Source organism: Cyrtonyx montezumae, unplaced genomic scaffold (genome assembly GCF_038088225.1).
Source record: "Cyrtonyx montezumae isolate F1298 unplaced genomic scaffold, pur_monq_1.0 scaffold_13, whole genome shotgun sequence".
In the NCBI taxonomy this organism is placed as follows: Eukaryota; Metazoa; Chordata; class Aves; order Galliformes; family Odontophoridae; genus Cyrtonyx; species Cyrtonyx montezumae.
The window spans coordinates 27,217,325-27,230,063 of NW_027071859.1; the positions used below are offsets into that span (position 1 = coordinate 27,217,325).

The window sequence follows — 12,739 nt, forward strand, 5'->3', positions numbered from 1 at the left end:
ATTCTCTAGAAATTCAGAAATGTCAAAGCAACATGTGCTGGATTCACTTCTCTAACTCATTCAGTTGCTGACTAGTCCAAGCATAAATTCTAGGTAGTTTGGAGGGAAATAGCCAAATTATCCACTACAGGTTTTGTTCTAATAATTCCATAAAATAAATAAAAAAATACAATCAGGCCACCCTAACACATATAGCACATAGCACTTAGTACAAACAGAAAACTGAAGTGTGCTACTGCACAGCAATATTTTTGAGATAGTAAGTGATTCTGGACTTGATATCACCACGATGTCATTTATTCATCAGTTGAATTGGATTGATCAGAAGCTTTTCTGATTTATAACCAGACTCAAAAGACTGGGTAGACCCTGGGAATCATTTGGCTAACACACATTCTACTTACAGGTGCACCAGGAAGACCTCGAGGACCAGGATCACCATCGAGGCCACGAGCTCCCTAAAAACAAGACAATAACATCAGACAATACAATGAAGCATTGAGAGACTAAAAACTCATGCCCTCTCCTAGTTTGCTATGAAAACCCATAGTTATTTACCATGGAAAAATGTCATTCATTCACCAGTTCATTCACTAAAAAAAAACATACCAGACAGGGAGGAGGTCATGACACTTCAAAAAATGTTGTCCTTAATACTATTTCAATCCAGATAATTCAGTTCTCAAAATATGAGAACTTTAAAGCATACTAATTTTTTTTATCTCTTGTTTCAAGCAAACAATATAATTGCTTCCCTATAGTTTTTAACTGAGAGCAAAAAGAAAAATTTTCAGAAGGGTTTACAGGAAATAACAAATTCCTTTGGCAAACATAGTAAATACTGCATATAGGCAAAACAGATCAAAAAAGTATGCAAGTAGATTTAAAGCCTCAGAGGACACAAAGAACACCAGAAAAGTAAAGACAGTAATAGTTCAGAAAACATGTTCGAGAGTTTAGAAAGGATCATGCATGAGAAGTTTCATAAGCAGGACAAATTTGATGTTATTTCTGAAAATAAAAGGTCAAAGAACTAAGTTTCCATCACTTCACTTTTGAAGGAAGAGACAATGGCATAATTGCAATATACTTTTCCTTCCCAAGATTTTATTATATTGATTTAGCGAGATGATAACAGTAGAAATTGAACAGTGACTTTTGAATTAACAGTTCAAGACAGTTTAATGAACAGCAGGAAAACAATCCAGCAAAGCCTGTATAAACATGAATCCCAATGGCAGCAATGCAAGGCACCAAAAATGCAGGAGAGAGAATGAATGTAGAGAGAACACAATTCCCAATTTAAAAATAAAAATTGGGAAGAAAAAAAAAAAGGGAAAAACTGGAGATGAGAAGCAAAAAGCTTTGGGAAGATGTAAGTCATAGGAAGGGCTACTTAATATTAGCTTTAATTACAAGAGCTATAATCTCAAGCACATTTTAATTTGCTATCTTGCTGGCTACACACTTGCACACATGCCAAGTCACTATAAAAGAGGAGAAGAGAGAATAGTGAGTATGTGTGAGAAGTATGTGCGCTTAATCAGAAAGATCACACTGCCTTCCTTCCTACAGTAGCTATGGAAATACAGCTGACAAAAAAAAAAAGCAGAGAAAAAGAGACAGAAATTATTTAAGGTTGAAAACATTCCTGGATGTATTTTTGTACCCAGTTCATTTTATGACAAGAAATGTTAATACTCACTTTGTTACCTTTAGGTCCTGTTATACCAGTTATACCTCTGATACCTAGAATGCCCTGAAAATGAAAAGTATATTCAAATCATGATTAAATCTCTTCATTGAAACCACTCTTGTTTTCAGACAGGGGTATCTTCATAGTTTCACATACATTTTTTTTTTTTCCACTTAGCATATAAGAAAGAATATATTTGAATACTAAATTTATATAGTAATTCGGTATTTCACAAAGACTTAGCGGAGTGTTACAGTCACAAATGTGCTTTAAGGACTGAAATTACCATAGAGTTGAAACAAAGTTGTGCAGCAGGTGCAAGAGCAAAACATGAAGGCCTGGTCTGCAAAAGGGCTTATGTTGTCTGAAGTGGGAAATAGGACAGATTCAGACAAAAGCTCCAGAAGGATTTATAGAAATCTAAATACAGAAAAGAATTAGCCAAGATTATTTAAGAACAAATCCTCAGTTTACATGTCCCTGTAAGAGAGACTGGACATCAAAGACATTTTAGTGCAGCAGAATGCATCATAATTATCACTTCTTTCCATCAAAATACAATCAGCTGGGAAAGTTGCTTTCAACTTATTCCTCTTCCCAATAGATAGAAACTACACAGCCTCTCCTGTGAAGAGACCAAACCATTAGCCATAACATGCTTGCCTTTCAACAGGAAGAATGCACTGTGACAGTGTTAACAAGAAAACTCCAAGCACTTCAACCATGCATAGGCAAACCTACTCTTTGAATGGACTAGATGGGGAGTCATCTTACTTGCTGTTAATAAAGCTAGATGGAATCTTGAACAGAATATTTGAAGTCTGTTCAGTCTGAAATAGGAGATAAAGCATGGTACTGCAACAGCAATTACTGCAGCCCAACATGAGAGAGACACTGTCTATACCTTGTTCCAAGACCAGAGGTGGAAGTAGGCATGCAGCAGTATCCACAGTTTCCTATCAAAACTAACATATCTCCCACCTTAAAATATCTTATCTTAGACTTCTCATCCATGCATCATGTAGAAGTGGCAGATTTTAGGTGCTGCTGAAGATAACAGATTCCTAATTCTTTCTGTGTATCAGAACATTATATTTTTTTGTGTAAGAAAATGCAGGAAAATATATATAAACTCTACAGCCTCTCAAGCCTGTCTCTCTCAAGTATGGCCATACACTCTTCCATACAGTGCCTCTCTGACACCATTTTCTGAATAAAATGAATCCCATATTTTACAAAGGAACAACTATTTTTAAACTTGCATGGTGAGATCATCAGCTGGTGAAACAGTGAAGAGAAATGAAAGCCAAATTGCTTTCTTATCCTGTTCCCTCCCCCCCTCCACAGTGATAAGAACCTTATCAAAGTGACTCATGACTCCACGGGTCCCTCAGGAAGCAGAAGCAGCATCTTAGGGAACTGCTTTCTCTGGGTCAGAGCCCCAGGGATGCTTTTTTTGGCAGCAATTACTCATCCTTCTCTATTCCTAATAAAGAGTTTTTGTTGTCACATACTTATAGAGAATTCTGTAATTTAGGATTTGGATGTCACGAGCATCAAAGTTAATTCCTGAATACTGTCATATCTGGACACCAGTGGAATCAAGGAAATAATTCATAATAACTCATAATAAATCCATTAGAAATTAAACTATAGAAATTAAGTGTATTATGACTAGTGTCTACTTCTCTTATATTAAATGATCCTTTATGTCTGTTACATATTGCCTGTTGAGCTGTGGGAAACATAAAAGCTCCTCATTAGAACACAGGCTGAGAAATTGTATGTCAGAACAAATAAGTGATGAAAAGCAGAAGGAAACAATTCCAAAGTATTGATTGAAAGCTACTTCCTTGAAATGGAAGAAGACAGAAAGTTTAAAATATCTGTTCTTCCATGGCAGACACTTCATCCCCAAGTCTTAGCAAAGTCCAAGTTTCACAGTTAAACATTTTGCAAGGCTGAAGTAGGCATCACTGAAATTATGGAAAGGAAAGCCAGGAAAAAGTACTGTTTGCACGGTTCAAACACTAGAAAATTTAGGGCATGTTGTACTTTTTAAAGTAAGTATGCAACAACTTTGAATGGACTTAACTAATTCTACCGACACTCATAAGCATTGTGACAGGATAAAAAGAAAGATGCGTAGAGCTTTTGTAATATCCATTCTCTTACAATAAGAAGAAAGCAGATACAACGCAATAAACCAAACATATAACACTATTAAAAAAAGGAAATACTTTACTGGAGGGCCTTGAGCTCCAACTTCACCAACGGGTCCTTGATCCCCTTCTTCACCCTGGAAAAGCAAGGGGAATAGACGGTTAAGTATCAATACCCTTGATATCGTCCTCTCAACATAGAGGGTTGCTACTTACTATTTTCTATAACCATATCCAGGAACTGGTTAAGCTTCAATCTGATTACATGATAACCTCTCTCATGCTGTAATGGTGCACAGTAGCAAATGACAGTACTTACTGCTAGTTCAATTTGAATAAAATGATTCTAGGGAATAAGGTCATGCGCAATATTCAAGGGAAAATAAAGATCTAATAAACTAGTATTCTTTTCAATAGATTGGGTGTTCTTCAGTTTAGCTTTTTGTTGCTTTTGTTATTGTAAGAAAGTATATTTTTCCTTTTTTTTTTTTCCAACCGGTATTGAAGCATGAATCAAGGCAAGTTAAATTTCCCAAACTTTGATATCAACTTTCCAATATGAAACAAGGTTAATTCTAATTAAACACTCCAGAAATTTCACATCCCTGTCTTCAAGCTGAATCGGACTTTGCCTCCTTATTACAGTAATAATCTGTCTTTCCCTTATATCTTGTATTTCCCCTCTCAAAAGTTTCTTTGCTTGTCATTCTTCCTGTTATGACTCAGCTGTGCCACAGAGCAATTTACACAGCAAGCCAACAGAATTTTTGTGCATTTAAATGCTTGGAAGTTTTACTATTAATAAATTTGACTTCAAGTTCCATAATAATTAAGTTTGAATGATCAAAATAAAAATGCATTATAAATATAGCATCACTGATTTCTGTGTTCTAGTAAATACAGGTTCAGAGAATGAAGAATAGAGATGTGTCTTTAGTTACTCTGCAGTATTATGATATGCAATATCTCCTCGAACAGTACGGTAAAAACAGTTGGTAGTTCTAATGAAATCTAATGTTTTCAAGAATGAGAATCTACTGTTAGATTGTTAAAAGCAGCAGTACTTTTCCCTTATATTTATGTTTTCTTTTTTACCTTATAGCCTTGTTTTCCTGGTTCACCAGATTCTCCTTTTGAGCCTTTCTGTCCCTAAAATAAATGTAGAAACAAAAATGAATAATTATTGATTATTCAGATTAAAATACAAAGTCAAACAAAATAGATACAGACTACTCAGTACAATTCTACTGTTTCATCTTCAAATCCCCATTCACCAACTCTTTCTCAGCTACCCATTTAATATTATATATAAGTACCATCCTCAAAAAATCATTTCCTGGATCTAACAAAACTGGTTTTCTGAAGAAATTAGGTGGTTTTTCTTAGGTTACCACGTAACAATTTCCTTGAATCAGTCTTCCCAGAAAACAGTAAAGAATACATAAAAAGCCTTAGATAAAATAAGAATCAAAAAGTGTTTATTTCAATTTGTTTGATAAAGTTACATACTGAAACCCAAAAAAAAAGTAGGAAAAAAGGCTAAAGTTTTTATTTAGAGTATTTAGAGACTGGAGTCAGACTTCAAGTGCTTGGGAAAGTGAATGAAGAAATCTCTCACATACTCTAATCTTTTCAAGATATATACATTTTACTCTGAAATTTACTGCATCAGTAAGAGATTTTGACAAGAGGCTATTTTGATATTAAAGACTTGGAAAACCTTCACTCTGTTACAATGTTTTTTAAATTAGCAAACTGCCCTTCTTTCATGCCTGAATGTACCCTCCCAAACGTTTTGAAATGGTATCTCTGTAAGGAATATTTGAATACATGCTCTTACCTTCATTCCCATTAGGCCAGCATGTCCTGGGCGGCCAGGTGGACAAGCATTGGGACACTGGAAAAACATTTACTTTGTCAGCACCACATAACTTGGATAAGGTTGCCCTTAAATGGTTTAAAAAAAAAATTGTGGATAAATCTTACCAATGGGTCACCATCTTGCAGACCAATTGTTCCCTAAATTAAATGAAATTAATCAACATCAGTAAAAGAAAGTGAAACATTTATCTAATGCCTAACGGTCAGGTCTATCTGAAGCTGGAATCAGAAGTATAGCTAACCAAAGGATCTTTGATATGAAGACAGCCTAAATTGTAGGATATTATTGTAAAACTCCAAGTCCCACAGAATCCCACCCTTTAAGTGATAGCATCTTTTCTGAAAAAATAAAAATAAAAAATAAAGCCTCTCCTCTTCCTTAAGCTATTTAAAACAAACAGATTTTCCATCTTTTTCTTTAAATAACAAACTCTCCAGACTTACCATTTAATTTACTAATATATCTGTAACCAATCTGGTGGTAATTTGTACCAGAGGTTTTTTTTATATATATATTCATATGTAATGAAAACCAAAGCTTAAGTTTCAGTATTTAGGAAAGTACTATAAGCTTACGTTACAAACTCTGAAGATTTCAAACAGAATCCCAAACAATTTGTGGTCAGGATGACTTTTATTTTTCAAGCTTAGTATCATTCAAGAAAAAAAAAAAATCATATATTTACAGAGAAAACAATCTTCTTATCAATAATCAAGTACTGATAGTTGAGAGACATGCCTGTCAGTTTCTAGAACTGCAGTAAACTAGAGACCTCTGTACAACTAAATGGAGTCAGTCAGGGGGAGAGGAAGGCCATTTCTCATATCAAACAATTCACTGAAGTTTACAGGAGGCTTATGAGGCACAACAGGGAGAAATATGACTTCACAGCAGTAGCTGTGTTCTCCAAAACTCAGTGTAATGGAAGACTATTTCAGAAAGAAATAGGGACTACTGTCTTTTAATACAAAAGGACTTGGGAAAAAAAAAAAAAAAAAAAAAAAAAACACCTTGAAGTTATGGTAGGGATAAATAACTGGATTGAGACTGTGGAACTTCAGAAACCTAGCTGACAAAATTGTCAGTGAATAGAAGCATACCTCCTTTCTAACTGTCTTTTTAAGTTTCCTAAATACTCATCATCAATCATTTAAAAACAAACAAACAAAAAAAAACAATGTTCTGTACAACACTCTGGTAGCTTCCATGAAGACAAGAAACAAGGTCTAGATAAAGCCTATGGATTTGGAGCCCGTTCAGCTTAGAGAAACAGTAATGTCTCTTTCAAAGCTGTAGTGTAACACGAACACTTTTCCTCGTGTTTGTATTTCAGCTTTCAATTTTGCCTTCCAGATGCACTCTGGGTGGGGAACTAGCCACAACATGAAGGTACAGCAAACATCCCTCCTCCCAGGAAGCTCAGAGAGGACAACCATTCTCCTAGAGAGGTAAAACTGGTGTGGTTTTCTTATATCTCTTGAAAGTAGCAGGCAACAGGCAAAATAATTAGCACCTGTAAGCATATACTACCCAAGCTCTTTTTCATATCTATAAGGACTAGAAACATGCTTTCTGAATGGAAGCTGAAAAGTTGGTATTGTTACATGAGCTGTATCTCAGGCTTTGAACGCAAGAATGTAGAATTTAATATAACTTGCTGAAATCCTTAAGTTTTTATTATGCTGTGGGGCTTAAGGTGAAATCTCGTCCAAGTAGCAGCAATACTATATAACTCAGACATTAGCACATATTAAATACAGTCACTTACTCTAGGGCCTGGTGGTCCCGGAGGTCCTGGTGGCCCCCTTTTTCCTGGATCTCCCTAAAAAAAAAAATAATAAAAATAAATATATATACATACACACACACTACAGAAGGACAGGAGAAATAAACTTAAAACTTTTAGCAAACACTTACAGGTGGGCCAGCAAGGCCTACTTCACCAGGAAGTCCTGCAGAACCAGCTGGACCCTGTAACAACCAAGTTCAACAGTAATTTTAGGTCATACAATACCTATACAACAAGCATTTGGGGAGAGTGAGCACAGCATTTTCTCAAACAAATTGTACCTTCAGACACCAGTATTATTGCCCAGTGTCATTAATAGCTGAAGACACTCTATGTAACAGACACAGAGCACTAGAAATAAACCAGTCTCTTTTTTCTTTGTATTACTTTTAATTAAACTGAATAATAAAGTTCTCTAACAGATTTTTTAAAAAATTAAACAGTATATTTATGCATTGTAAAGATGGTACTTACAGGTGGTCCAAGAAGACCCTTGCCCTGTGAAATATGAAAAAAGTCAGAAATGTGGAAAGGCTTTCACACCTAATTGAGCTGTTTACCAAGAAAAAAAAAAAAAAAAAAACACAGTTTGCATTAAAAGGAATGAAAATCCTGATGTTTGATTCTACAGAATGGTTCTTAAAACCTGTTTAACCATTTTTTGACATCTATTTTATTATTAGGTAATTAATATCAGAAGAAAAAATAAATTATTAAGTCTCCTTGCACTAGCATTTCTATGCATATATTTATGTACATACACATCAGCAAAAGAACATAGAAATTAAGGCCTTTGGGCTTAGCCAATTCTCAAATACAAGATAAACACATCTGCGATATAAATATATCCTACTCATAGGGCATTTAAATTGATAATTAGAAAGAATGAAGTATAGATTTTCTTTTTTTTTCTTTTTATTTCCCAAAGGTCTAAATCCAACAAAGAGCTACTTTTGGTGATTAGAAAGGACTGCTCCTGCTTACAAATTCTATCAGTATTGCTATGAATCATTTTAATGAGAAGTATCTAACGTACAAATGTGTTTCTGTCTATTTGGAAACTGATTTTCCTTTACAAAACAAAACAAAAACAGATCTTGCATGATTAAAGAAAATTGAATATATAAGGAGTACAGTGTCAATAAAGCACATTAAACACTGGCATACACAATCATCTTCTTGCTTCAGTAGATTTGATATAATAATGCACCTGGGCTGAATGGCACCTAGAAGTCCACAAACACATTACTGGATTTGTGTCTGCAATGTTGTCTTGAGAAATACTGATGTAACACAGGCAAAATTCCAAGTATTTAAGAGAGTAATTTCATTTTATCCACTTAGCACACAGCAGAAAATAAACTTTTTCATCTTGCCTAATGTACACAATTCCTTTGCTGATACTTAACATTCACTGCAATTTATTACATTGCCAATCTTTAATTATACAAATCCAACCCTCAGTACTTCACATACCTGGTATTACTATGCCATCTGCAAGAAGGAAAATAAGTACATGCAGGCTCCTAATTGAGCATCACCTTGATAGTTTGATTATCAACTTGAGATCATAACAGTGAAAGGCAATGATACAGAAAGACTGCCGAGGCTAATGACTGTGTGACCCACGCACAGGCCTGGGAGAAGCCATTTGCCCCCACCCTGCCCATTCCATTGCATCTCCTTACCCACCTAATTAGGAGAAGCAAGGGCCCAGTGCTGTCCCCAGCAATCCATTTCTCCCTCCTTGCCTTGCTACTTCAGGACATGAACTCCCTACAAGCAGAGCCAGTTGGGGAGTTGAAAGATCCAGCCAGTGAGGACCTACACACAGCATACAGCGACCTCTCACAGCTGCCTCCATTCATGCCTCTCCCTGTGCCTAAAGGGGAAACGTCTTTACATCCACAGCCTGATTCCACAGCCTTAGGTCTCCAGATATCTGTCACCAGCTTTAGAGGAGCACACTCCCTGGGGCACATGAAGTCCATGGGTTTAGGCAGTCTGTAACTGACTATTCAGAAGAAAACACCCCTAAGTGCATCCACATTGCCAGTGCAGGACTGCTGCCACCCACCGCAGAGTCACAGATTGTTTTTTGTATGTGCAATCAGTACAGAAAGCTGTGTTTTTATAGATTTTAAAATATTTTCTTTTTTTTGTATTACTAATATTCACAGTCTTACCAGTATGTCATATCTGTAAAACAGAAGTAATACATCAACTAGTAGGAAAGTTAGAGAGAATAAATGGAAAGGTGTAATAAATGCACGGAATGTAGCATCCCCCCAGGTCTCTTGGCAAGGAGCAGGTTAGAGATATTAGTACATTTGGTGGTAAATTATGGTACATTTGGTGGTAAATTATGAACTGATCAGAAGTATTCTACTTTGTTCATAAATCTGCCATTTGAGAAATTATCAGCAAAAGAGATGAGACAAGAAGAATGTGTTGAAATTAAACGATGAAGCAGGAAAAAAAAAAAGTGGAAAGGGAAAGGAAAAGGCAACTGAGATTGCCAGAAACAAGATGCGACAGAAGCAGAAATGCAAAAACTGTCACTAAAACTTCAGATACTTAATGTTTTTTGTTTCAGTTCTAACTTTAACAATAAATTCCACTGGACGAGCTTGAAAAACACTGATAATAATACGTAAATTATGAATGTTTTACAGCTAAGACTTCTGACTTTGTTTGCATCTAGCATTTTAACAACATAGAACATTTTATTCTTGTGAGAAATGAGGTTTTTGGATAACCATCTAGACTTTACTTACAAAAGGCCACAGAGTAAATTCAAAGAGTGCATAATTCCTGAATTCAACTCATACCATTCCAGTAAATGAAGTATCGCAGATCAAGCCAAAAACCCTTGAAGGTTAAAACAACACCAATGCCTTAAATGTGTAATGATAGTTTCTCAAATCAAAGAATCCCAGAATTGTAGGGGTTTGAAGGGACCTCTAGAGATCATCCAGTCCAACCCCCTTGCCAAAGCAACTCCCTAGCCCAGAGAATTAGAACCATCACACTCCAGCATGCCCACTCTGGCAACCCCACTTTTTTTGTTTGTTTATTTAAATCAGGTTTCATTAGCAAATAAGTTTAAGTCTCACCAAAGGAAAGGTGAATGGCATTTAAAATAATCTCACTGACTGTTCTATTTCTACAGCAGCTTAAAGCCATTCAACAGAATAAAAGCCAATATACATGGAATTCCCCTGAAAGCATTAATTTTTTCATACAGATTCAGAATATACAAGCTAACAATCATGGAGCCAGAAAATCAAACACTATACTCCTTCCTAAAATCAGAGAACTAAGAATTAACCTTATTCATTACAAGGGTAATGACAGTTTCTAGTACTATTAAAAGGTGATCAAGTATATCCATCTTTTCTTTACCTTTATAAAACAGATGATTTTCATCTCATCACTATAAATATTCCTGCAGATTTAGCTTTAAATATAGTGTCCAACTTCTTGTTAAGTAGAGGCAAAACAACTCCAAAGGCAACCCCTACTGATGATCACTGAAGCATGCCACCAGAACATTGAAATGCTCTAAGGTTGATGAACTTTCAACAACGGTCCAAAAACCTCAGCAGATTTACTGATTTTACAGCCTCAAACATATGGTCACAGAAGACCTGAATCAAGTCACTGCTATTCTGAGTGAAATCAGCGTTTGTTTTGGTAAGTTGTCCAGTTTGCTGCTTTCCCATAGTAACATCTCTGCTTCTAATTCTTGGTGTATATTTTATATACCTACTTTTTCTAAATGTTCATAAATGATACCATTACATATTAGTCTGTTAATTATGAGTTACTGTATATTTTCCTCAAGTCATTTCTTATTTGAGTTCATAGAATCATAGATTGATTTGAATTGGAATGGACCCTTAGAGGTCATCTAGTCCAACTCCCTTGCGATGAACAGAGACACAAAGTCACCAACCACTAGAGCAGGCTGCCCAGTGCCACATCCAGCCTTGCCTTGAATGCCTCCAGGGATGGGGCATCCACAACCTCTCTGGGCAACCTGTTCCAGTGCATCATCACCCTCTGAGTGAAAAACTTCCTCCTAGCATCTAACCTCAATCTCCTCTGTCTTAGTTTAAAACCATTCCCCTTATCCTACCACTATCAACGCGTTTAAACAGTCGTTCCCCCTCCTGTTTATACACTTCCCTTAAGTACCGGAAGGCCACAATGAGGTCTCCCTGGAGCCTTCTCTTCTCCAAGCTAAACAAGCCCAGTTCCCTCAACCTTTCCTCATAGGAGAGGTGCTCCAGCCCTCTGATCATTTTAGTGGTCCTCCTCTGGACCCATTCCAAGAGTTCTGTGTTTTTCTTTTGCTGGGGCCCCAGTCCTGGACGCAGTACTCCAGGTGGGGCCTCACAAGAGCTGAGTAGAGGAGGACAATCACCTCCCTCACCCTCCCCATTTTGCTATTTTCTGTAACTAAGTTTAGCTTAAACATTAAGACCACAGATTTTCCAGCCATTATGAAGATATTATCTGTTTAAATCGGACTCCGCATTTTAAGGCAAGAGACAACATCCATGCAAATCAAATGCAACTGTCCACATAGATTGATTCATCTTAGGTTTGATTATTTCTATAATGTAACCTCTTCACAAATAGCATTGCTACCTTCTCTATGGACAAATATATCAAAATGTTTGTATAATAAAAAGTATAAAAAATAAGTATAATATAAAACTTATCAAAAGTTAATGGTGCAGAGTCAAAAACAAAAACGCGTTCAAAGATACAGAATTTCATGAAAATGATCACTGTATTGGAAAATTATGCCTGCTTTATACAATCTCCAAAAAGAATCGAGTTCTTAATTAAACTTTCATTATGCGTAGCATTATTACAGTTTTACACCACTCATGCTGTTCCAGTACTCATTTTCTGGTTTCCTATATCATCGAAGTTTCTAAACACCAACCACCATTCACTGCTCTAACCTTGTTATACTTCTGGAATTCACAATTCTTTACAAACCCTAAAGATGGACACTAAATTTGTCTGTACAACAATTTAAACAACATTTTTTGCATGTCCTTTATTTTTTTAATATATTTTCTCTTGTTTTCTTATGGAATAGCACAGGAAGTGCTGTATAATTTAAAGTTCAGTGTGGCTATCTAAACACATAATATGGAACTGAAACAGTATGACTGTAAGGCAAAAAAATT

At 35.9% G+C, this 12,739-nt stretch overlaps 1 protein-coding gene across 1 annotated transcript in view; it reads right to left on the bottom strand.

Annotated features, from left to right (window-relative positions):
• The window catches only part of COL9A1 (collagen type IX alpha 1 chain), a 65,503-nt gene that overhangs the window by 28,950 nt on the left and 23,814 nt on the right, over window positions 1-12,739 (bottom strand). Inside the window, exons 13-21 of the mRNA XM_065730892.1 lie at window positions 8,004-8,027; window positions 7,658-7,711; window positions 7,509-7,562; window positions 5,845-5,877; window positions 5,699-5,755; window positions 4,954-5,007; window positions 3,942-3,995; window positions 1,706-1,759; window positions 405-458 (exon numbers count right to left, since the gene is read on the bottom strand). Of these exons, the coding sequence (XP_065586964.1) occupies window positions 405-458; window positions 1,706-1,759; window positions 3,942-3,995; window positions 4,954-5,007; window positions 5,699-5,755; window positions 5,845-5,877; window positions 7,509-7,562; window positions 7,658-7,711; window positions 8,004-8,027 (438 nt within the window). The remainder of the gene's footprint in view (window positions 1-404; window positions 459-1,705; window positions 1,760-3,941; window positions 3,996-4,953; window positions 5,008-5,698; window positions 5,756-5,844; window positions 5,878-7,508; window positions 7,563-7,657; window positions 7,712-8,003; window positions 8,028-12,739) is intronic.